This window comes from Aquarana catesbeiana, linkage group LG09 (genome assembly GCF_042186555.1).
Source record: "Aquarana catesbeiana isolate 2022-GZ linkage group LG09, ASM4218655v1, whole genome shotgun sequence".
Lineage (NCBI taxonomy): Eukaryota > Metazoa > Chordata > Amphibia > Anura > Ranidae > Aquarana > Aquarana catesbeiana.
The window spans coordinates 228,476,375-228,500,723 of record NC_133332.1 but is presented as its reverse complement, the minus strand read 5'-3'; the positions used below and the strand labels follow the sequence as shown (position 1 = coordinate 228,500,723).

At 39.0% G+C, this 24,349-nt stretch overlaps 2 protein-coding genes across 9 annotated transcripts in view; one reads left to right on the top strand and one right to left on the bottom strand.

The window, feature by feature from the left end:
- Positions 1-21,543, top strand: LRRC26 (leucine rich repeat containing 26). The gene is made up of 2 exons (XM_073599916.1): positions 1-901; positions 8,340-21,543. Exons 1-2 carry the CDS (start codon positions 289-291, stop codon positions 8,639-8,641), a joined length of 915 nt encoding a protein of 304 aa, XP_073456017.1. The 5' UTR covers positions 1-288; the 3' UTR covers positions 8,642-21,543.
- The window catches only part of GRIN1 (glutamate ionotropic receptor NMDA type subunit 1), a 135,960-nt gene continuing 130,047 nt past the window's right edge, over positions 18,437-24,349 (bottom strand). For 6 of the 8 annotated variants that reach the window (XM_073599906.1, XM_073599914.1, XM_073599910.1 and 3 more), the window contains one exon: positions 18,437-22,370. In XM_073599906.1, coding sequence (XP_073456007.1) covers positions 22,302-22,370 — 69 coding nt within the window. In that variant the 3' untranslated portion in view covers positions 18,437-22,301. Of the gene's footprint in view, positions 22,472-24,349 lie in introns of all 8 variants that reach the window. The other 2 variants (XM_073599912.1, XM_073599907.1) reach the window with 2 other exon arrangements.

The following is a 24,349-nucleotide window of genomic DNA, read 5'->3' as shown; positions in this document are numbered from 1 at the left end:
CAATGCAGCAATGCAGAGGGCACACAACCCACAATTAATCTCTGAGAATATTTGCACAGCTCATATGACCTGTCTTTTATCCTAAGACTTTGGGACTAGTTTATAACATTTGCCAGTTTAATTCACAGCACTAAACGTGCAAAATAGCTCTTAAACTTCATGGAAACTAACCAGGAAGACCCTGTGAGATCAATGTTTTGAGCTTAGCCTTGGACTTAAGGAAGTCTTGAAGCACTTTCTCCAGGTGCACTTTGATTTTTTGCTTTGATGCAATAGATCAATCAAAGGATGAACTGTTTTGTAAGGTTCTCCATACAATCTATCCTTATTGGTCTCAACGCTCTAAAGATATTTTGTTGCCCCGATGTTTGCTCCTGTTTCAGTGGAAAGGTGGACTGCTATGGCAAAGGACTACACTTTGTTCCTGAAGATATAGATGAAGACCCTCACACCATGTTACTGGCCTATAACAAAATCACCGGTCTTAAGACCTTGTCATTTTGCAAATACCCAAGCTTGAAACACCTTGAGCTTCACAACAATTTGATATTTACTATTCACCACCAGGCTTTCCAAAACCTGCACAACCTCTCCTACTTGGATCTAAGCAGCAATCAACTGATGGTTCTAAGACCTGAGGTTTTTCAGCCATTGTCCAGTCTAACATTTTTAAATTTGGGCAACAACCGAATTGTTTGGCTGCCTGGGAATGTGCTGGAGTCCCTGACAAACCTGCGAGTTCTTCATCTGCATTCTAATGCCCTAACAAGCTTAAGAGTAGAAATTCTGTACAAATTACCATCTCTTGTGGAACTGAGGTTGGATGGGAATCCTTGGGCCTGCACTTGTCAGATACAATATCTTCTGTTCTGGATGATAGAGCATTCTGAGAAAATTTACGGTAAGGAATTATTTAGAAAGCAATCTGCCATTTGTTTTTTTTAAGATGTAAGATCTAAAGCGGTCATCCTGATGCTTCTTTTTCTACCTAGTGAATTTGTAACCTGAAACAAGCTTGCAGGATAGAAGTTTTGATTTTTGAGATTTTAATGGCTACAGGCTGATATATCCCAGGTTAGTGACTCAAGAGATAGTGGTGTCCAAATTGGGATAGCTCTATCCCTTGCACATTATACTGTCTGTAAAATTTCAGCAATAGCAGTTTATATATTTGTATCTTTACAGGGTTTTACTTTTCCTGTGGATTTTTACAAATCGCCATACAAATAACTTTTAGCGCAACACTTTTTTTGTATATGCTATGTAATGTGAATATATCTCACGTTAGTGGTGTTGCTGAATATTTACACTGTAATGGTTTAATTTTATTTGTATGATTTTTGGTTTTTTTTGCACAAGCGCAGTATTTCTTTTGTATGCAATATAAATAACTAAATGGCTTTGTTTGTAAACTATCTCAATGGCAAAGATTTTAGAAAATGATAGCACCCCTTAGAAGTGGCATAGCTTAGGTGCCTCTGTCACTGTCACATTTTTTTTTTTAATAGTCGACCTGCAATAGATGATGACGATGATGATGAAAAAATATTTACCAGTCTGGCCATGTTTAGTCTTATCTTTGCTCTTTTGAGGAGCTACAGCGCCCAATGGGGTTGATTTACTAAAGCTGGAGAGTGCAAAATCTAGTACACCTGTTCATAGAAACCAATCAGCTTGCAGGTTTTATTGTTAAAGCTTTATTGAACAAGCTGGAGTTAGAAGATGATTGGCTACCATGCACAGCTGCACCAGATTTTGCACTCTCCAGTTTTAGTAATTCAACCCCGATTAATCTTTTGCCAAGACTTTGATTTGTGCTGTACCACCAATCAGCAATGTTGAGTTTAATGTTGTCAAACCAGTCTGAGTTGACCCACTGAAGTTCATTTATTAAGGAAACTGAGATTTACTAGAGGGGATGCTCACATAGATTAGTGAGTCATGTCAATCATCCAGTTGTGAACAAGTTCAAGTTATAAGGACATAACAGCAACAGAAGTCCTTGACTACTCTATCCATTATTTAAAAAAAAAAAAGATTTGTCCTGAATTATAAAGCCCAGTGGAAGCTTTCAGTTTAAATTAATATATACAATCCATGTGAATCAAAACAAAAGCTGTTCAGGGTCTTATAGTGCGATTTATTTGTCAATGTCACACTCTCCTGTTCCATTTTCCAGAGCTCGGACTTTCCCTCTGTGTGCAGCTGCCAGTTTCCAGCAAATCACATAGGGAACATTGTTTTAAAGGGCTAGCATGCAGATTGCTCAGTGTGCGAGCAACATGTCTACATGCTAGCAGCTAGATCCCTGTGTTTCCCAGTGATTATCCAGCATTTTCCCACTGCTCTCCTGTATTGCCTTTGTGCTTTCCGTGTTCCTAGCCTGTGTGTCTCTCTATTCCCGCAGTGTGTTTGGTCTCCAGTCTTGGGTACCCCTTCCTGTGTCCTCGTGTCTGTTCCTGTGTTCCTTTACTATCTCTTTATCCTCTGCACTTCAGTAAGTGCCTGCTTGTCTTTTCCCTGTGTGTCTCAGTCAGTTCCTTGTTACCTCAACCTCCCAGCCTGTGTTTCTCCTGTGTCTCTGTGTGTTCTCATGCACTCTTGCTACTTACTGCAGCATGTTCTGTTACCTATTACCTCAGCGCTGCCAGAAAGTCTCACCTGTTCTTGGTTGTGACCTACTCAGGAGAGTTTGAGGATCGCAAGAAAGTTCTCACCTGCAGTGCAACATCTCCAAGCTCTGGTGAAGACAAGGCAGTATCTTAGACCTTGCACCTCAGCCCTTTTCAGGCCTCTCAACTCCAGCAAGCAAACAGCCAGCTGAGTTCTCCATGTCCAACTTATGACTTTCCCCACTATCCAGCCAGCTGCTACTTGAAGTTCCAGTCAACCACTCAGCCCCTAGTGGAAGTAGGTTCCCTAATCTATAACAGTTTGCTTAGACCAAAATGTCAGAGGCTCCACAGCAACCAGTGGGTCGAGCTGAGTATCTGCTATAAAAACTGTTGCACCACCTCCATGCAGTTACCAATCATCTGGATCAAATCCAAGTCTTCCTTGCAGTAGCACCTGAACAGTCTGCTCAGTTTCCGCCACCTCCACCTCAGCAACCAATGCCTTCAGTGTCCTCCTTGCATCTGCAGCCACCTTCCCATTTTCAATAGATCCAAAATTCCACCATGGGTTTGTGATTCAATGTAACTGCAGCCACAGCATTTCACCCCAGACCATGCCAAGATGCCTTATATTGTTTTCCTGCTCATGGGGGATGCTTTGGCCTGGGCTGCTACACTCTGGGAAAGGCTAGATCCTGTCACTAACAGCATAATAGCATTTCTAACTCTCTTCAGGAAAATCTTTGATGGATCGGTTCATGCCTCTTCCTCAGCAAGTGCTCTTTTTTGGCTCTGGCAAGGTGTCCTTACAGTCTTTGTAGAGATGAAAGTTGGCTTCATCCCTGTATAGACTAATAAGGCCTGAACGCCATCACGATGAAAAACCATTACCCATTGCCACTCATTTCTGAATTGTTTCACCATCTCATTTGGGTTCAAATCTTCATGAAATTAGATTTGCAGGAAGTTTACAATCTGATTCACATAAAGGAAGGTGATGAGTGGAAAACTGTGTTCAGTACTAGGGAGGGCCACTATGAAAATCTTGAAATGCCCTTTGGCCTGTGCAGTGACTGCAGGTTTCCACCATTTGGTGAATGAGATCTTTTGAGACCTTCTTTATGTGTGTGTGGTCAGCTTTTTGGATGGCATTCTCATTTTTTCTTCAGATCTCTCTGTTCACAGACAGCATTGACCGTACCATCCTACAGCATCTTCAGGATCAGGACAATGGACTCTATGCTAAAATTGAAAAGTTTATCTTTAAATATATTATTATTGGCAGTTTATTCACCATTATTCAATGCTTGTGGCCCCTTTTGCAGGCCTTACTTGAAAGAGCGCTGATCCCAAGAATTGGCCGTCTGAAGCAGTGGAAGCATTTCATGCATCAAACAAGCCTTCCTTTCTGACCCTACTCTCTTGAGGGCAGACAATACCAAGCCTTAATCCATTTAGATGTAGGAGTGGGAACAGTCATTTTTCAGTCCCCTAGTGGAGCTAGGCACCCGTGTGCCTTTTTCTCTAAGACATTTTTCCCAGCAGAGAAAGACAACTCCATTGGAGATCGAGAATTACTTGCTGTAAAACTGGCCCTAGAAAGGTGGCGATATTTCTTGGAAGGTTCACCTCATCACACCACAATCTACAAGGATCATAAGAACCTGCAGTAACTTAAGTCTGACAGAGGCCCATTGGTCCCTATTCTTTTCCTGGTTTAATTTTTTTCTTTACCTTAAAATCAGGTAAATCTGGAAACTTCTATTGAGTCCTGACTGAGACCTCTATCTGAGACTCAGCCTTTCCTCTAGGTAAAAAAACAGGGGGGAATATACCGTGCTAAATTATAACAATCATTTATTATAGTAAAGACTGCTGATTAACCATGTGATATAAACAATGCAAAATACATACAAATAACTATTGCGCTAATCAATTAAATAAATATATATATATATATAAACAATGCAAAATACATACAAATAACTATTGCGCTAATCAATTAAATAAATATATATATATATATATATATATATATATATATATATATATATAGTTATTTAATTGATTAGCGCAATAGTTATTTGTATGTATTTTGCATTGTTTTATATATATATATATATATATATATATATATATATATATATATATATATATATATATCACTTAATATATATATATTAAGTGCTAAGACACACTAAAAAAAAATTATAAAGTGCAATGTACAAAAATGGATAAACGACAAATCCACTGATTAAATGAATAAGTCTAACAAACATATAATCGCACTGATCGATTAAGTGTACTGAGTGCTACAACACACTAAAAAAAGCATAGCGAGTGCAAGGTGCAAGACAAATAAATAACAGCAAAATGAATCCACCAAAATGAATAAATAAATAAGTCCATAATAAAATATCAAAAAGTCCAAGATGAATAGATGTGTATTCCTCCACCAGTTGATAAATATTGAATCTTCTGTGACAGACCATAAGTGGTAATCGGGGACTCTTACCAGATATTAGGGACCACTTATCGTTAGGATGGTCAAACAAGCAAGCAGAATAACTTCTGCAGGGTAATGACAGTCAAAACAGCAGGTAAATCCTTTACTATAACCTCCACTCACAGCAATATCTACAGATCATCCAAAGAAGTTTCATAGGGAGAAAGAAAGCTCCAATAGTGTAATACCATTCAGATAATGTTTAATTGAAGAAAAAAAGCCAAATGGCTACTTACATAGTTAAAAAATCGTATGCGCAAATATAAAATCCTTTTGCCGGCAAACAAATGTACACCCGTTCTTATGGTATCACATGGGGCGCGATGGTGTCAGCACGTAGCACCGCCCAACATGTTTTGTCACACGTGACATCTTCCTGGGGCATGAACCTTCCTCCTGGCAAAACCTTTGTACCTGCAGAGCTGCACTAAGCTCATGGTTCCATATTTAACAGACACCCTGCCCCCATAGAACCTTTGTTCTCCTCTCACACCAATACTGGTGACCTGAGCTCCACAAGGATGTGGAAGAGTATGTTAAAACCTGTTCAGTCTGTGACCTGACAATATCTCCTACTCAATCTCATACAGGGTGCTTTCTACCACTGCCTGTTCCAGAAGATTCCTGGTGTAATATAGCTATGGACTTTATTACAGACCTGCCTGTGATTTGGGTAGTGCTAGATCGATTCTTCAAGATGGTCCATTTTGTAACTCTTTCATCTCTACCTTCAGCAGCAGCTTTGGTATCAATCTCTATTCGAGATATTTTTGAACTCCATGAGATGCCAACTTCTATAGTGTCCAACTGTGGGATCCAGTTTACCGCGTGCTTCTGAAGGGCTCTGTAAATGCCTGGAGGTATCGCTACAGTTTTCTACAGTCTACCATCTGCAATCCAATTGGCAGACTGAAAGAACAAATCAGTCTTTTGAACAATTCCTCCGAACTTTTGTGTGTGCCCATCAGGACAAATGGGTTGCTCTTCTGCCGTGGGCAGAGTTTGCCCATAATAATCATCATGATACTCAGGATTTCCTGTTATGGTAAACACCAACATATTACCTTGTTGATGCCTTGTACTTCAGAAGTTCCTGCCCTGGTTACTCACAGAAGAATATGAATCAGATCTGGTCTGAGTTAGTCCAAAGCCAGCATTAATTATCTGCTGTGAGATTTGTTTACCAGCATTAGCAAAAGGCTACCGTTCTTCAACCCAGGGATAAGGTTTAACTTGCAACAAAAATATCCAACTTAAGGTTCCATCTATGAAATTTGCTCCATGTCACATTAGGCCTTATGTAATCACCACAAGAGTCAACCCATTTTGTTGCAGCTCTGTGTGCCCCACATTTTAAGATTCCTAACTCAATTCATGTGTCACTTCTTAAATTATTAGTCTTAAACAAGTTTTCCTATCCATCTTTGGCTGACCCTCCTGCCAACCCATCCCAGGAATGCAAGGTCTTCCAGATACTGGATTACAAGCGCTCCAAAACTCCATTACTTTATAGACTAGAGAGACTTTGGTCCAAAACAAATATCTTGAGCCCCAGCTTCTGATGTCTCTGCTCCCCTTCTAGTTAAGAGGTTTCACCTCCATTACCTTTTGAAACACGTCAGTTCGTGCAGGAGAGCCGACCTGTCACAGTAAATGTACATGAGCAGGTTGGCAAGTGGTTAAAGTATAACTCGAAATAAAACTTTTTATTTTATGATTTATCTAGGGTTTTCCTAGTACTTTCCTGTATTCCCTTTGCACTCTTTGTGCTTCTAATATGGGTGTCTCTGTATCCCTGCACTCCCAGTGTCTTTGGGATTAGTCTTTTGTACCTCTTCCTATGTTTCCATGCCTGTACCTGTGTAAATGAAAACATTCCCATAGACACACTCCTAAACCTTCCCAGAAGAGTTGAAGCTGTTATAGCTGCAAAGGGTGGGCCCACTTAATATTGAACCCTACGGACTAAGACTGGGATGCCATTAAAGTTTATGTGCGTGTAAAGGCAGGCGTCACAATACTTTTGACAATATAGTGTATATCCGTCTACATATTTTTGGTAAAAAAAAGATTGCAACAGGCGTATATTGATTGGTTTGCGCAAAAGTTATCCCGTCTACAAACTACGGGATAAATGTAGGGACTTTTATTTATTTTTTATTGTTTTTAATGGTAATGGTGGCAATCTGCAATTTTTAGCGGGACTGTGACATTGCAGTGGACAAATCTTTGACACTTTTTGGGCACCAGTGACATTATTACATGGGTGTGTTCATGAGTGTGTTCTAATTGTAGGGGGATGGGCTCACTGGGACATGACAGATCACTGTTCCCGATCACTGGGAACAGAAGATCTCCTGACATTAGGTCATTAGGCAGAACGGGGAATCACCTTGTTTACATAGGCAATACCCCGTTCTGCCTCTGTACACAGTGATCACAAGTTGCCGGCAAAATTGAGTCCACGGAACCGGTGGGCACGCTCCCGTGGAGCGCGCGCCCGCCCACTATCCTCCTTGCCAGGACCAATATACAGGTACATCGGTTCGTGCAGGAGATCCGACCTGCCGCAGTAAATGTACATGAGCAGGTCAAGTACAACTCTAAATAAAACTTTTTATTTTGTTTTGGATACAGCGGGAACAGGCCTCGGGCAGGGTTTTTAATGCTGTCTTTGCCCTTTTTGGAGAGATTTACTATATCATTCTATTAGGACAGGAAGTGATGGCAAATCTCTCTGGTGGGGATACAGACAAAAATCTATATTTTTTTGTAGCGTCAGGTAAGGAAATGTGCCTTCCTGTTCTGGTGAAAACCAATCCACTGATTTTCTGCCCTGGTGTCATAAACACAGGAAGCAATGGAAATCTTCCCAATGGTGTCATAGACAGAAAAAAACACTGACAGAAATTTTAAATTATTTTAAGTAGAATATAAATGGAATGGAAAGCCTAACAATGTTTTTAATTGATTTTCCCCCACTTGCTCCCGCATTTCTTTTTAGAAAACCTAACAAAAATGATAACTCTTCCCTACTCTAATCACACTATATAAAATTTGGTTGGAGTTGGGCCTTATCAAAAACATGATCGAAATGCTTGATATTTGCGCCTTTTATGGAGAGCTCAATTGGACAGATGGAAAGTTTTCTGTTGTCTGTAAACTTAATTCAGTGCATAAATCCTTTATCTTACCAACAAAAACAATTTGTCTTCCAGAAAAGCAACAGATATTATGTGGCGTTCCAAAATACCTAAACCAGTACCCGATGTTGCAGATTGAAACCAGCTCATTTGACCATTGCCAGGACTTCTTTACGCTCTATGAATATCTCTATTTCCTGTTAATTGGCATTGCTTTGTTTACTGCCAGCATCCTGCTGTGTCTCCTCACAGGGATGACTGTTGTCTTCTACAATCGGCAGTTACTGCAAGCACAGCACCGTCCGCATGTCTACAAGAGGAAAGCTGTAAAGAAACGGGAGGATGTCATCAACGGTAACCACCTACCAGTGTGCTGAATCTAGAGGAGTCAATGTCATCTCATCAAATTGTATCCAGAAATAGAAAATATATTGTTTCCTGTGCCTCCAATAAAAGTGAGGAGAATCCCCCTCACTTCCTGTTCTGTCTGACGTCCATCAAATAGACAGGAAGCAGTAAGATTTTCTGTTAATTCCATTTCTGTCTTAGCACTTTTTCACAGTAACTAAGTTGAGATGCATTGATCTGCAAAAAATGTACCCTGTTTACACCACAATACTTCCATGAGGTGCATTACAGACATGCATTTTTACACAGAGTAAATCACTGCAATAAGTGTATCATTTTGTGATACTTCAATAAGGTTAAAAGAAAAAGTAAACAGTGCTTTCCTGAACCATACAAGGTCACAAGATGAGTCCCCATGTTGATCAAATCAAGGGTCTCTTCCACAAACCAAGCCTGGTGGGGGGTCTGCAAGCAGGGGTCTTACTGTAATCTGGAGGACCCCTTTAAAAAAAGGGGACCTGCAGATACCCCCCCAAAGTACCCCTACACTTTGAGAAAAAAAAGTGTACACTAGAATAAAGACACCCAAATACTGGACAAGTCCTTTATTAACACCTTTCCGCCCGGCCTATAGCACAATGAAGGCCGGGCGGGGGCTTTACCATCCTGAATGGACGTCATAAGACGTCCTTCAGAATGGGCCGCTCGTGTGCGGCGATCACCGATCTCGGTAAAAAGCCTGTGACATAGGCTCTTTACCATGTGACCAGCTGTGTGCAATCACTGCTGATCACAGTGTAAATAGGAAATCGCAGTTATCGGCTTTCCTCTCCTTACACTGACAGCGTGTGCGAAAAGGAGAGCCGACACACGGCCTTAATGTGGTATTTTCCTGAATTACCTTAGTCAGGAAAAGAATGCATTATGGCCACTAGAGGGAGATGACAATCATAGGAAATAAAGGTATTAGACAAAATACAGGGAAAATTTGTCATGCCATTCGTCCAGCAATTTTTAAAAAAATAGACCCTTTAAGCAGCCCATAGATTATTTGATTTGGTAAATCCTGTCAGTGCCCTACAATGATGCCCACCAGTGATGCCCACCAGTGACCACCAGTGATGCCAATCAGTGCTCATGAGGGATGCCAATCATTGCCCATCATTGATGCCAATCGGTGCCTCCTCATTAGTGCCGCCTATCAGTGCCACCTATCAGTGCCGCCTATCAGTGTCACCTATCAGTGCATTAGTTCTCATTAGTTCTGCCCATCAGTGCCATCTATTAGTGCCCATCAGTGCCGCTTATCAGTGCCCATCAATGTCGCCTATCAGTTCCACCTATCAGTGCATATGGGTTCCGCCTATCAGTGCCTCCTCATCAGTGCAGCCTATCAGTGCCCCTCATTGTAGCCTCATCAGCGCACATCAGTGAAAGTAAAAAATTACTTATTTACAAAATTTTATAACAGAAACTAAGAAAAAGTTTTTCTTTCAAAATTGTTGGTCTGTTTAGCAAAAAATAAAAAAACCCAGTGGAGATTAAATACCACCAAAAGAAAGCTCTATCTGTCTCAAAAAAAATGCTAAACATTTTGTTTGGGTACAGCGTCAAAGTGCGACATCGCTGAAAGCTGAAAATTGGCCTGTGCAGGGAGAGGGTGAAAGTGCCTGGTATTGAAGTGGTTAAAAAAAATCCCCAGAAAATGTCCCTCATGGTAAATCCATCATCATTCACAATGCCCGCCACTTGCTAACTTGATGTTATCAAAAACTGGACAATCGGATCAAAAACAGCCAAAGTTTGGTCTGAACCTAGGTTCAGACTGGACCATCTGCTTATCTCTGAGACACATAAGCAGGAAATTACATTTCTGAGGGTGTTCTGTACACCAGGGGAGCACAGAACGCCCCTAGGTTGCCATAGTTTACAGAAAATGTCAGCAGTTGCAGCATAAAAAGGAAAGCTATTTTTTTATAACATTAAACTACAATGTGGCTTGTGTAGCAGCAAATGTATATGCTAGGTTGTTTTTATTTTTTACTTGCTTTACCTTCTTTTTTTCCATAAAAGTTGTGTTACCCTTTAAAGTTTGTAACAAAATGCAAAGTCCATTTATTGAGGTGTATGTAAACTCTAATATTGAACTGAAATATACAGTTGGAAGTGTTTTATGCCCATTTGATAAGTTAAACAAATACCTGTTGATCTTTCCAGAAATCTTGTGTGCTGATAACTTCCTGTCCTCAGTTATCTCTAAGGACTACAGAACCATGCCCCTCTGTATTATAGAGAAAAAGAGAGGGACAGGGTTTTGTAGTCCTGTCTTGTTTCTGTTGACTATTTTTTTCCCTTTTCCCCTGGTTTAATACATTTTTAATGAATATTTCAACAAGGAATATAAACAAACAAAACTGCAAAAAATACTATACTATCAATTAACTTCCAGGAAATACACATTATTTTTATATTATTATAAAAGAAAAACAAAATAAAAATAAAAAATAAAGAAAAGGCGGGGGGGGGGTGGGGGGGTGGACTGGGTTCTTATGTGGCTTTTAATCTGTTAATACAACTTTTAAATTACACAACATAAAATTCATAAGTTTCTGAAAGACTCCTTTCCTCCTGGCAGTAGCACTTTGGCAGAAAAAAAAACACTTAACTCTGCGTTTACATGTGTCAAGTGTTTTTTCTGCCAAAAAGCTGCTACTCCAGGATGCGCTAGCTATGTTTTTCTTTTTTTCTGCCTATAAGCGTCTCTGCCTTTAAACTCCTCTAAACACCCACGTGTGCATGAACACATAGGCTAACATGCAGGGGTGTTTAGATTCTCCAACTTCTAGTTCTAGTCCTATGTTCTAGTCTTCTCCAACTAAAATCAAATTACACTTTTAGAAAAAAAAAAAAAGCACTTGTGAAGAAAAGTAAAGTAATATACGTACCTCACACTTCTGCACAGGGTGACATCACCGTCCTCCTGAGATTGTTGAATATCCTGAATCTTGGGAGATGTTGCTCCAGCACAATTCAAGAGTGTCTTTTCACGAGACTTAGGATCCTCCTTACAAGGATTATGATATCACTCTTACCTAGGCTTTGCTTGCAGAAGCCATGTGTAAGGTAAATATAGATATTTTTTACCTTTTCCTACAGGTCTTTTTTAAAGAACAATGCAGTGATTTTTACATGGGGGTTGGCCACTATTTAATAAGCAGACTCAGTGGTAGGACAAGGTCATCTGGTGCCCAGGGCTAAAATTACAATCTGCCCCCCCCCCCCCCCCCCAGTTTATTGTGAGTTAGTGTCTTTTCGAGACAGGAACATATTTAAAACATTATAAATTTACTTAGGTTTAAATAATTCAGAACAGAGTTCACCCAAACGTTTTAGCAGAAATAAAATAAGCCCTATCTTTGCAACAATAATTGATGTCAGTGGATGCAATAATAACCCTCTGCATTGGCGTCAAGAGCAGCAAAAAAAAAAAAACCCTGCACTGGTGCCAGTTTTCACAATAACAAACCCCATCATTGGTGCCAATTTCTGTAATAATAACCCATACATCATTGGTGCCAATTTCTGTAATAATAACCCATACATCATTGGTGCCAATTTCTGTAATAATAACCCATACATCATTGGTGCCAATTTCTGTAACAATAACCCATACATCATTGGTGCCAATTTCTGTAACAATAACCCATACATCATTGGTGCCAATTTTTCACAGTAATAACTCCCAGCATTGGTACAAGGTTACACAGAAATAACCCCCAGCATTGGTGGCAGTGTATACAATAATTACCCAAATATTAATGCCAGTGTACACAATAATAACCCATAGTATTTGTGCCAGTTTATGCAGTAATAACCACATAAACCTGGGCTGAATAAACACTTAAGTTGAAGGGGAATATATGTATAGTTCCCTTACTTGCACAAAAAGTGTTATGATATTAATTTGGTTTTGGGGCTGCTCGATGTAAGGGTGATATCTTTGATTGTGAAAACATATATCAGCATACAATTTTGAGCAATATCATAATCGACCACTAGATGTCTCTGATGGATTGCAGTGAGTTAATTACCGTAAACATGCAATCTAGTGCAATCTCATCAAGATTGTATACTCGTGCTAGTGCATACAAATACATATAACTGCCCCTGGATACCTCCAGTGGGTTTCAAACTTTTAAAAGTGCAGTGTCCAAAAAAAATCATATAAATCATATAAAAGTGCAATGTCCAAAAAAAAAAAAAACTTTCATCAAGTGATTTCCATAGTGTTGATCCAGCAATAGGATGACTCTAGATGTTCCTCCACCAACACCTGTCACACAGCATACTCACCAGATCTATATGACTCCCATTAGTCACATACAACAGATGATCTCCCAATGGTCATTTGTAACGATTCAGCAAAGGAAGCTCCAACATCAAACTGGATCAAGTCACCAGATCTCCATTCGCAGGTGCGGCATTGGAAGAAAGAAACAGCCTCCCATAGAGAAATCCGTATAGTTTATTTGTAAGATGCTGATATGTGTTTTCACTTATTAGTAGGAAGCGCGGTTTATTATAATTTTCACATTAATAAACACTGTGGCTAGCCACTAATGCGCCTTTGTACAAATTGTTAACCCTTCGGGAATTGAGGGGATTAATTAACATTGCCACTATCCAGTAATGCAAGGGGTTAATAAACACTGGCACTGGCCACTTAACATTGTCACTGGTCATTGATGTATAAGTGGCCAGTGTTTATGAACCCCTTGCATTACTAGCCAGCAAACCCCAAGGGGTAATCATTTATTTGTACAAAGTTGCATTAGTGGCAATTGTCATTGCCATTAACCCCTTGCATTACTGGTTTGTGACCATGTTAATGAAAGTGTTACTAAACTTAGGAGCCTGCATTCACTATACCTTTTCTCATCAGCAGTTAGAGCAGTCCTGTAACTTTTATCAGTGTCTGGTTAAAGCTTGTAGGAGGAGTTTTCATTCCCCCCTGATTGTCCTATGAGGCTGCAGGACCCCTCACTCTCTGTCTGGACAGTGCTGATTGGCCCTGTGCTGATCGCATGCACTCTCCCAAGAAAAAAAAAACTCTCTAGCAATACACCCTAAACTAAGCTTGTGCAGCTTACCCCCAAGGCTTTGTTCTATCAGCACATAGATTGGGGGCAGAGGAAGAAGGGGAGGATCAGAGAAGGCAGGATTAAACAGCCTTTTTACACAATGCAAATTAGTTAGCTTACTCCCTTCCCATTCACCCGTACCATCCCAGGGTTTCCTTCTTTTTATCATTATTTACACAATGCAAAGGGTTAATCCCTTATGTTCAGCGGGGAGTATAATAAGCATACTTTACTGCATATACAGACTGGAAATATGGGAGGGTACTAAATAATTAACCAAAAACTGGACCTCTCTCCTGCTCTCCTGATTTTGGCTTCTCTGATCCAGCGCTAAGCTAACAGGAGTAGTGATGCCACTGTCACTACTCCTGTCAGCTTGTAATGGCAGAAACTCTCTCAGCACCCCTCCCACTTCACAAGTTACTGGCACCCAGGGCAGCTTTCCCTTCTGCAACCCCCCTTGTCCTGGCCCTGAGCAGACTATAACTGTCTTCATGCTCCAATTCCCATTCTGTTTTATTACTTGTGATTTTTTATTTATTCATGAATACTATTTGACTAATATTCTGTAAGCCCCAGCACCTGCATATGCATAATGTAAAAAAATATATAAATGAACCTTTTTGCAAAAAAGTGTACATGACTGGGCCATTTTCTTCCAAAAAATGCATTTATTGATTTTAAAAAGATCTTTATTATGAAATGTTTTAAAATGTACGCTACATTTATGTGTCATATACAGGAACCATCACCAGGAAACAGTAAAAACTGCACTCAAGGTTATAATTTTATACAAATTTGTAAAAACATAATAACAATATATATTATTCTCTATTTATATATGATATATACAATATAATAACTTATTTCTCCTTTCCTAATAGAGATTCTGAGCTGGTATATTTGCCAGCTGTAGAGACGCCTAGTAGTTGCTAGAGTTTTGAATTCCCAGCATGCGTTGTTAACCACATTAGCAATGCATGCTGGGAATTCTAGCTTCTGGACATCTAGAAAATGTCAGCAAGCTAATGTAGTGACCATTCTTTTCAAACAAAGAGGACACTTTTCCTTTATTTTCACACGTGTAAAATATTAACCAGAAAGTTATTTTATAGCAATTAATAAATAGTTGGCACTTTATCATGCAAAGAATAATATTTTCCTAAATTAATTTCGTATATGTAATAATTCATTTCTGTAAGATTGTTTATAGAATATATATATCACTAAGCTACTGCAGATGAATTCAAACCATAAGCTTTCAATGAGCCCTTAAACAAAATAGATAAAAAGGTCATTCAGTAAAACCTAAGGATCTGCTATGGGTGGAAGCTGGCTTTTTGAGTCACTTGCTGAATTCCTATAAAACAGGGGGTCTCCAGCAACACAATTCACCTGCCATTGCTCCTCAATCCAAATTCCTACCCATAGTTAATATGAGAATAAAACGGCTTGCTCCTGGATCTATTTATTTCATATTAGTAGAGATGCCCTACATTGGCAGACAAAATATTTGGCCAACAATACGATATACGCAACCATGTAAAGGTCAGAGAATTACAACTACCAAGACTATGTAAGATATGGAGCAGGAGTGTATATAACCAAGGCCCCTCCCGCTAGGACAGTCCAAGAATCCAAGTCTTATAGAAAATGATGTGACCACCTTGTAACATATTCCCAAATTGTGGCAGGGGAATTTTGCCACTGGAGGCTCAAAGAGATCAAAGGAGATGGTGGATGACTCAACTCACCAGCATCCAGAGAAAAGTGAATTATAAGCTTTGGATGGACCCACCCTTTAAACATCTATCAACACAGGGTACAACATATAATAACTAGGATATAAATAGTGTGATATAACAGTGTATAAACCATAGTAAATAACACACTTTAAATGATTAAAAGAAAGTAAAAGATTCATTTCTGCCAGTAATAGCATAAATAAGGCATACAATGACCTATACAAAAAATAGATCATACTCTAAAGTTATCTTTATAAACAGTGAGAAAGAAACAATGACGTGACATATATATTAACTACAGTGATAGGTCTGTTAAGGACGAAATGGAAGATAATGAGGCGTGTCCGATTTCAATGTGGACAGATTTTGATCTGCCTAGATGAGAAATTATAATCTATGTCCAGCCAATTTCTGTCAGATGACTTAAAAACGGTATGCCTATGTGAGTGCTACAACCTATCCAGACACTCCAAGCTAACCAATTTCTGGAGGGAAAATATTAGTTTTAAATTGATTGTATTGTCCCTTTGAGGTGAAGCTTTGCTGCTATGTACATAAAAATAAATGGTTGTGTATGGACGTGCTCTTTTTATTGTCTATGTTTTTGCATAGCAATAAATAATATTATGGAAAAAAATGGTTGGCAGGTTTAAACGTACATGTTTATACCACAATCACACTACAGAATGAGCTTGTGTTGGTCAAATTCTATAGGTGCACATAGATAGTAGATGACAGTTTCCTGTTCCAACTGTCTTTGGCCTCATGACCGTAGATTAATGAGAATATAATTGGACAACTTGAAAGGCCTTGTCCAATCCCTGTTGTTTCACCAGTGTGAAGCCAACATAAGAACTGTTTTCAGCAAGTGCGGGTGCTCCATTTTTCCTAGATCAGGACCACCCAGGCAACCCTGGGCACTTCTGTTTAATTATTCATGTAAATTAAATAGAGAGCAATATCCTTTCAGTAGTTATGCACTACATTATATAAATGGGCTACATAAAACAGATAGATAGATAGATAGATAGATAGATAGATAGATAGATAGATAGATAGATAGATAGATAGATAGATAGACTGGGGTTCATTTACTAAAGGTTAAATAGACTGTGCTCTTTGCAAATTGCAGTTGTGCTCTGCAAGTACAGTTGCTCCAGATCTTAGTAAATGAGCAGAAGCTCTGCTGACTTCCATTATCCAATCATGTGTAAGCAAAAATGCTGTTTTTTTAATTTTCCTTGCATGTGATTGGGCACTTTTTGCAAAGTGCAGCTTTACCTCATTTACTAAGCTCTCGAGGCCGACTGCACAGTCTATTTGCCGTTAGTAAATTTACCCCACTGACTCACTGTAGAATAACATATTAAAGATTTCAGATATTTTAAAATAAACATTTTTCTCAAAAGTGTTATATTTCCTGACAATGTATACAGTATATACCAAGATATTTATTTACAGTGAAAATATAGTACAGCCACAGTATTGTATTTGAAACTAGTTGATGTTTCTGGCTTATTGCCTTTACTGGAGACATATATAATAATACTGTGATTTACACGTAGTTGTGTGAGCTCTATATCATAGCACTGTAAAGAAACACTTATGCAAGCATTAGAAGTTGTACTGGGGGGGCTAAAACCTAAATATATATAAATCAAAATTACTTGTAAACTCTTATGCCCTGTACACACGTTCGGACATTCCGACAACAAAATCCATGGATTTTTTCCGACGGATGTTGGCTCAAACTTGTCTTGCATACACACATATTCACACAAAGTTGTCAAAAAAATCTGATCGTTCTGAATGCGGTGACGTAAAACATGTACGTCGGCACTATAAACGGGGCAATAGCCAATAGCTTTCATCCCTTTATTTATTCTGAGCATGCGTGGCACTTTGTGCGTCGGATTTGTGTACACACGAGCGGAATTTTCAACAACGGATTTTGTTGTTGGAACATTTTATAGCAAGCTCTCAAACTTTGTGTGTCGGAAATTCCTATGGAAAATGTGTGATGGAGCCTACACACGGTCGGAATTTCCGACAACAAGGTCCTATCACACATTTTCCATCAGAAAATCCTATTGTGTGTACAGGGCATTAGTTTTGCTACTTGGAAAAAGAGACCACTTGGAATCTAAATAACAATAATCATAAGATCCAGGTCTAGATGGCATGAACTTGGAAATGTGAGCTGCACACTACTAGCAAGGTACTGCTACAAGATGCAACCTTCTCTATTCCATAGGGGAACTGCTGCCATTTACTTTACATGGTTGTTGGAAGTGCAGCCATGATCAGATAAATCTTAGGGCAAGCTAGCACTGCAGATGGCTCAAGCTCATTTGAGATGGCTCAAGTCATTTTATCAAGGTGCATTAAGGGCAATTGAGGCAGGTCTTCTAATCTGCTTGATTACTAGCTTTCCACCCAACCAACACCATCTTGGGTATCTACAGATATAAGAGCGTCAAATGATCAAGCCAAAAAGGGTCAAACAAATTGTCTTTCATGTATTTGAATACTTTACTATGGTGATGTGTAAAAGTGACTAACCTAAAATCAGATTTTACCAGGACACCCCAGCCCTCCAGAGAAATCTCCTTCAAGCAGTACACCTCTCTTGGGTATATTTTAAGCATTGCAAAGAAAATAAGAAGCAGCTTGTCTGCGATCTAGAGGCCAATAAAAACTGTAGGTATTAACAAATCAGCTCCTTCCAGCTGCATTGAAAAAGAAAATGATTCTGTAACTCTGCAGGCATATCCCATATAAGAAGAAATCATCAAAGCTTGGCTCTAAATTTTATAGATTATATAAAGTGGGTGAGGGTGTGGTTTCAGTAGATCAGAGGAGATCTATGGTATAACATGGTCCACAAAATCTATATTCTTCAGAATATTGATAACTATGTTCTAAGTGAAATCAAAACAACCTTTACATATTTTTTAATTATGATAAAAAGGACAAATTTCAAATACATAAAATATTTTACATTACTGTATCCAATAATCTATAAACTTTTTTTATCAATTATTTCCAAACTGGTTGCAACCTGAGAGGAATACCTTCATTAAATAAGAATAAATGCATGTTAACAATTCATAAAAACAATTAATATGGTCTTATAGTGCAATTAAGAAGTTTATTAAAATGTAAATCTACACAAGTGGATCTCTCTCTTTTTCTGTGCTGTGGAACAATCCCTATGTTTTAAATGCTATCTGGAACCTTGGTGGGGAGAACTGCCCTCAATCCCAGCACAGCTATGACAGGCTTGAGAATTTAGCTAGGTTACTTTTATCACGGGCCTAACTACTCTATATACTCCTAAGGAGAATCCACTAGACACTGCAGAACTAGGAACTCAGACGTATCTGTTTTAATACACCACACTGTTGAGCCAATCTTCTCAGCCTCTGAACGTTGCCTAGGTTCTCTATATACTCCTATTAAAAATTCACTAGAGAGCTCAAGTACAGTGGATACTATACCTAGTACTCCATAGTGGAACCTCCATAGAAATACATGAGGAAGCTTGTTGTTAGCAGTAGGTTGAAAAGCCAAGCTTGGCCTGTCACAATCATTCTGGGGATGAGGCAAGTTCTCTTCAAAAGACTCAACATGGCCTCAAGTCTTTCCCAATCCAAACATAAAAGAGAAATCTATTTGTGGACTTGCTGTTTAAATCTAGGGTGCCCCAGTTATCAATGAGTTTAGATTTTGTGAGTCTTCAATAGTACCCAGCAGCCTTAACCCTGAGGAACAAAAAAAAAGTATATCTCTCAGGGTATACCGGAATCAGTAAGTATTCCACATTTAGCAACAGGATAAAATTTTGGCTTTAGACCAACATTTAAACGTAATCCACGCCAACAACTTTTCTCAGTGGCTGGTGTGTGTAGTTTTTAAAATACTGGAACAAAATGTTTAACCTATCTGCCCCCAGGGTGAGCCTGGCTACTTACTGGCTTAAAGCCAAGTTCCCACCAAATATTTTTTCATAGTTTTTGGATAAAATTGGGTTAGAGATAGAACTGCCTAGCTGTAAAAAAAGGTGTAAAGTTGTGTACATATTTTAAAATCTGAAAGATGGATATCTCTCAGGGTATATCGGAATCAGTAAGTATTCCAGATTTAGCAGCAGGATAAAATTTTGGCTTTAGACCCCTTTCACACTGGGGCGTTTTTCAGGCGTTTTTCAGGCGCTTTAGCGTTAAAAAAAGCCCATGTACAGCGCCAGAAAGAAGCCTCATCTGCAATCTCAATGTGAAAGCCCGAGCCCTTTCACACTGCCAGCGCCCGATAAACGCTGGTAAAGCGCTGCTTGAGACCCTTTTCACACTGGGCATTTTTCAGGCGTTTTTCGGGCGCTGGCAGTTTGAAAGGGCTCAGGCCATCGGCGCACCCAGCCCAGTGGCAAAAACACAAAAGCGCTGCAAAGAAGCTGCTTGCAGGACTTTTTTTGACGCCCTGCCAGCGCAGCGCCCCAGTGTGAAAGCACTCGGGCTTTCACATTGGGATTGCAGATGAGGCTTCTTTCAGGCGCTTTACAGGCGCTTTTTTTAGCGCTAAAGCACCTTAAAAACGCCCCAGTGTGAAAGGGGTCTCGGTGTGAAAGCACTCAGGCTTTCACATTGGGATTGCAGATGAGGCTTCTTTCAGGCGCTTTACATGCGCTTTTTTAACGCCAAAGCACCTGAAAAACACCTGAAAAACGCCCCAGTGTGAAAGGGGTCTTAGTCCAACATTTAAACGTAATCCACACCAACAACTTTTCTCAGTGGCTGGTGTGTGTAGTTTTTAAAATACTGGAACAAAATGTTTAACCTATCTGCCCCCATGGTGAGCCTGGCTACTTACTGACTTAAAGCCAAGCTCCCACCAAATATTTTTTCATAGTTTTTGGATAAAATTGGGTTAGAGTTAGAACTGCCTAGCTGTAAAAAAGGTGTAAAGTTGTGTACATATTTTAAAATCTGAAAGATGGACAAACTAAAAAAGAGCATGCCATCAGTTCTGTTTTATACCTGGACATTCACAGATAAAACACTCCCATCATCAAGGCTACAATAACAAATATTTCTGAGAAAATGTTCTAAGGTTTTTAAAAAACAACAAATCAAAAAGTATAAAGGTGTATCTTAATAAACCTCAATTAAAAGTTAAAAATAAAAGAAATTTTAAAAGACCAAAAGAAATGCACACATGTAAGAACATGGAAAAATGGGGTGAAAAAAGTGCACTCAATGAAGAATTAAATGTGTTAAATAATATACGGGGCCTGTTTGAAATACTTTAAAGGCTGATAGAGGAAAATAAAAGAGGAGAAAAGGCTACCTATGTGATAAAACAGCATAATGGGTTGAACATGAAAATAGAAAAGCAGAGCCTGGGCGGTGACAAAGAAGAATGGAAAACATTGAGTAACTGGTACTGGAACAGAACAGTGAACCTTATAAGACCATGCCTGAGACCAAAAATCCTAAAGTGTTATATTATAAAGAACTAAACAGAATATATGACAAAAAGGTAATAGGAGGCAAAATATGGGGTTGGTAGCCCTGAAGTATGGATATATTTTATCTGTCAATATGCAAAATAGAAACCAAACTGAAAGCATGATGCTCAATAACCAGTCCATCTTTCATATTTGGAATTAGTATGAGTTCAGCTTCAAAACTTTTACGCTTTCATCCCAGTAGGACACAATACTGTCCTTTCATACAGAATGATGAACCCTTAAACCAAGCATTCTTTACACCCAAAGGATTTCTTCCTACCTTATGCCCTTCGTTTGTAAGTCCAGCATCATCCACATGTCATCATACATATTTTTTATTGCTGTTTGTGTCCCTACTGTATTTGTGCCTTGGGGAGTCAGAGGGCATTTATTCTAAGTAAATACAAACAGCAATTAACCCCCTTTTTGGAGACTATAGGAGGGTTAGAATTTAAGTCAGATTTGTATTGCTTTCTGGGTCTCCATTAGGGAGATTTTCCTATTTTTCCCACTGCCATACTCTGAGTCAGGAATAACACCAGAACAGGAAGAGAGGCTAAAGTCTTCCCCATGGGGACACAGAGAGCAAAATATATATATAATCCTGAAATGCTATACAAAACTTTAAAACAACATCAAACATTTATGCTTTAAGCACACTTTAAGTGATTGCTACAAAAACATGTTCTGTCTAAGGCATGAGATGCACTAAAAGGAAAATAAATAGATACACAACAAAAATAATAAAATAATGAAATGACAACTCATTTGAGCATTACAGCTGAACCTCAGCTGACCCAAAGAGCTGTGCTGATGTAGAAATAAAAATAAGCGATTAAACAAGAGCAAAGTGTACAACAATGGCTCTTCAATAGCAGCAAAATCCACTAATCCATAATCCTTAATATTCCAAATATTCAAATGTTGTTCTCTTTGTAAAAAAAAAATATGTCAGGTTTTGAAATAAATAAATAAATAATAAATAAATATAAAATATAAATTAAAAAAATTAAATTAAATTAGGTTAATATGGTGACGGGAAAGGCAAATTTCTTAAGTGGGAACAAAACTCCAGTACTTTCTCAAGCAAAATGTTGAAGGGTAAAATCCATTAATTCAGCTTGGTTTGGTGAGCAGAGGGAGAGGTTAAGTGAAAAAAATACATGCAGTCCCAGAGTTCTTTATGTTTCTGACCTCCTCCTTACCAGTCCCGTAAATGTGAAACGCGCTGCCCTTAGGTCCATTTTATACCATCCACCAAGCCACAACAGTCCCATTGTCTCTCTTCTCTGCATTACACCACAGTGCTAACAGAAGGATCGGATAGATTAAGCTGACCAGTGATGTCAGTGGGATGGTATTGCTGTAAAATACAAAATACACAGAGAGGAAAGGTGAGGATCGACTGGAGCCAAGGCTGGACTCTGCCTCTGCAGCTTCTGTTCATTCAGCAGATTTTAATGTCTGGAAAAATGACAATACGTTGGGCCAGTTATATAGGCAGCTGGGTTACTGGCTGCTGTTTGCTGAGAACATTTGGTACATTGATAACAATATACAGGACACACATTGGATCACACTGTGAGCCAACTAGAATATCTTCAACGACTTGAGACATATGTGTTGTGTGTCCTGCTCTATAGGTTGAGGAGTTTCAAACGTTTTTTGGTGGTGTACCACCATGTGTCACCTGTAATTCAGATCAACATTTCAGAGATTTTTGTAGGCTGTAACACCTAAAAAGATGATGATAGCTATATTTTTAAAACTGTACCTGTTACTACTTCAAACAAAATCTCTGTATGATCTTTCCTTTCTCACACGCACCTGCCCTTTAAAAATTAGTTATAGATCTAGCCAAGGCACTGCATTCACCAAAATGAACAATGAAACAATCTAATCCATAGCTGATTCCCCCCACCTATCTAGTAGAAGGTATCTGGCAGTAGAGTGGACATGCAAAGAAAATCACTAGTGAGATAGCACCCATATAGTAGATGATGCACAAGTATTTATCTTATGGATTTGGATATGCATAAATGTCCTCCTCTATAGGCTGCCTCCAGTCTACTTGGTATTAAGCTCTGTCATCAATTCCTTTCAGTGCCAGGTAATTTTGGGTCACTCCCATATAATCCCTTCTCTTTGATCTGCTAGTCATTAAGTTTTTAATCAAATAAATTTAGAAGATTTTACCTTATTGCCTAATGTCTATAACTCTTCAACTAAGTTACTAATACAGTGTTAATCTATTTTTAAGTGAAAGTTAAATTTTGGGTCATTGCCAGCATGTATAAATTTTACCATATCTTTCAGTTATTCGAAAAGAGCCTTGTAGCACTTCCCATCTTTACCTACCTGCAGCAATTACAAGAGGGTTTCATTTTCCCACTGTTTTATTTGTTTTGGGAGATTTCATTTGTAGATTCCCTAATGCCGCGTACACACGAGCGGAAATTCTGACAGAAAGAGTCCAATGGGAGCTTTTCATCGTATATTCCGACCGTATGTATGCCTCATTGGACTTTTCCTGTTGAAAATTCAGACGGACTTAGATAGAGAACATGACAACGCATGCTCTGAAGCAAGTAGGAGACGGAAGCTATTGGCTACTAGCTATTGAACTTCCGTTTTCTAGTCCCGTCGTACGTGTTGTACGTCACCGTGTTCTGGACGGTCGGAATTTGGTGTGACCGTGTGTATGCAAGACAGCTTGAGCCGAATTCTGCTGGTACTAGGTTTGAAAAACCTTCAGCGTTTATTCCGTCGGCAAATCTGGTCGTGTGTACAGGGTATTACAGATATAGGCTGGCAGTGGGCGATTCAACCTTACACTAAGCATTGATCAATCAAAAATCCTTTCTGGCCCAACTGGACCTTATCTTCTGAAAAAAGTATGATGATAATGCTGGGGATGAAATTTACTGGTGAATTCATACTATAGAACTTCATAATGTCCTAATAAAGGCATATGTTATTGTGTTGCTGCTGCACATATTCACCTACCCTTTGCTTCTTCTTGCTGCTCTATTTGGCTGCCAGAAGGGAAGAGAGGACTCTCATTCCCATGTGACAGCATGACTGAGCAGCCAAATCCAAGTACCAATGCTGTCACAAGGAAGAAAGATGAATGGATCACTTGCTCTCCATACCTGGAAATATCAGGTATATTTATGAGCTTACCATTGGCAAATGGAGCCTTTGGCAGGAAGGGAAGGTAAATGACTGCTGCTGATGGGGCCACCATTAAAGTGACACTGTTGCCCTACATGAGCAAACCACAGATTCACTTTAATGTCATCAATAAAATAAGCAACATCATATTGGCCCATTCATTTACTG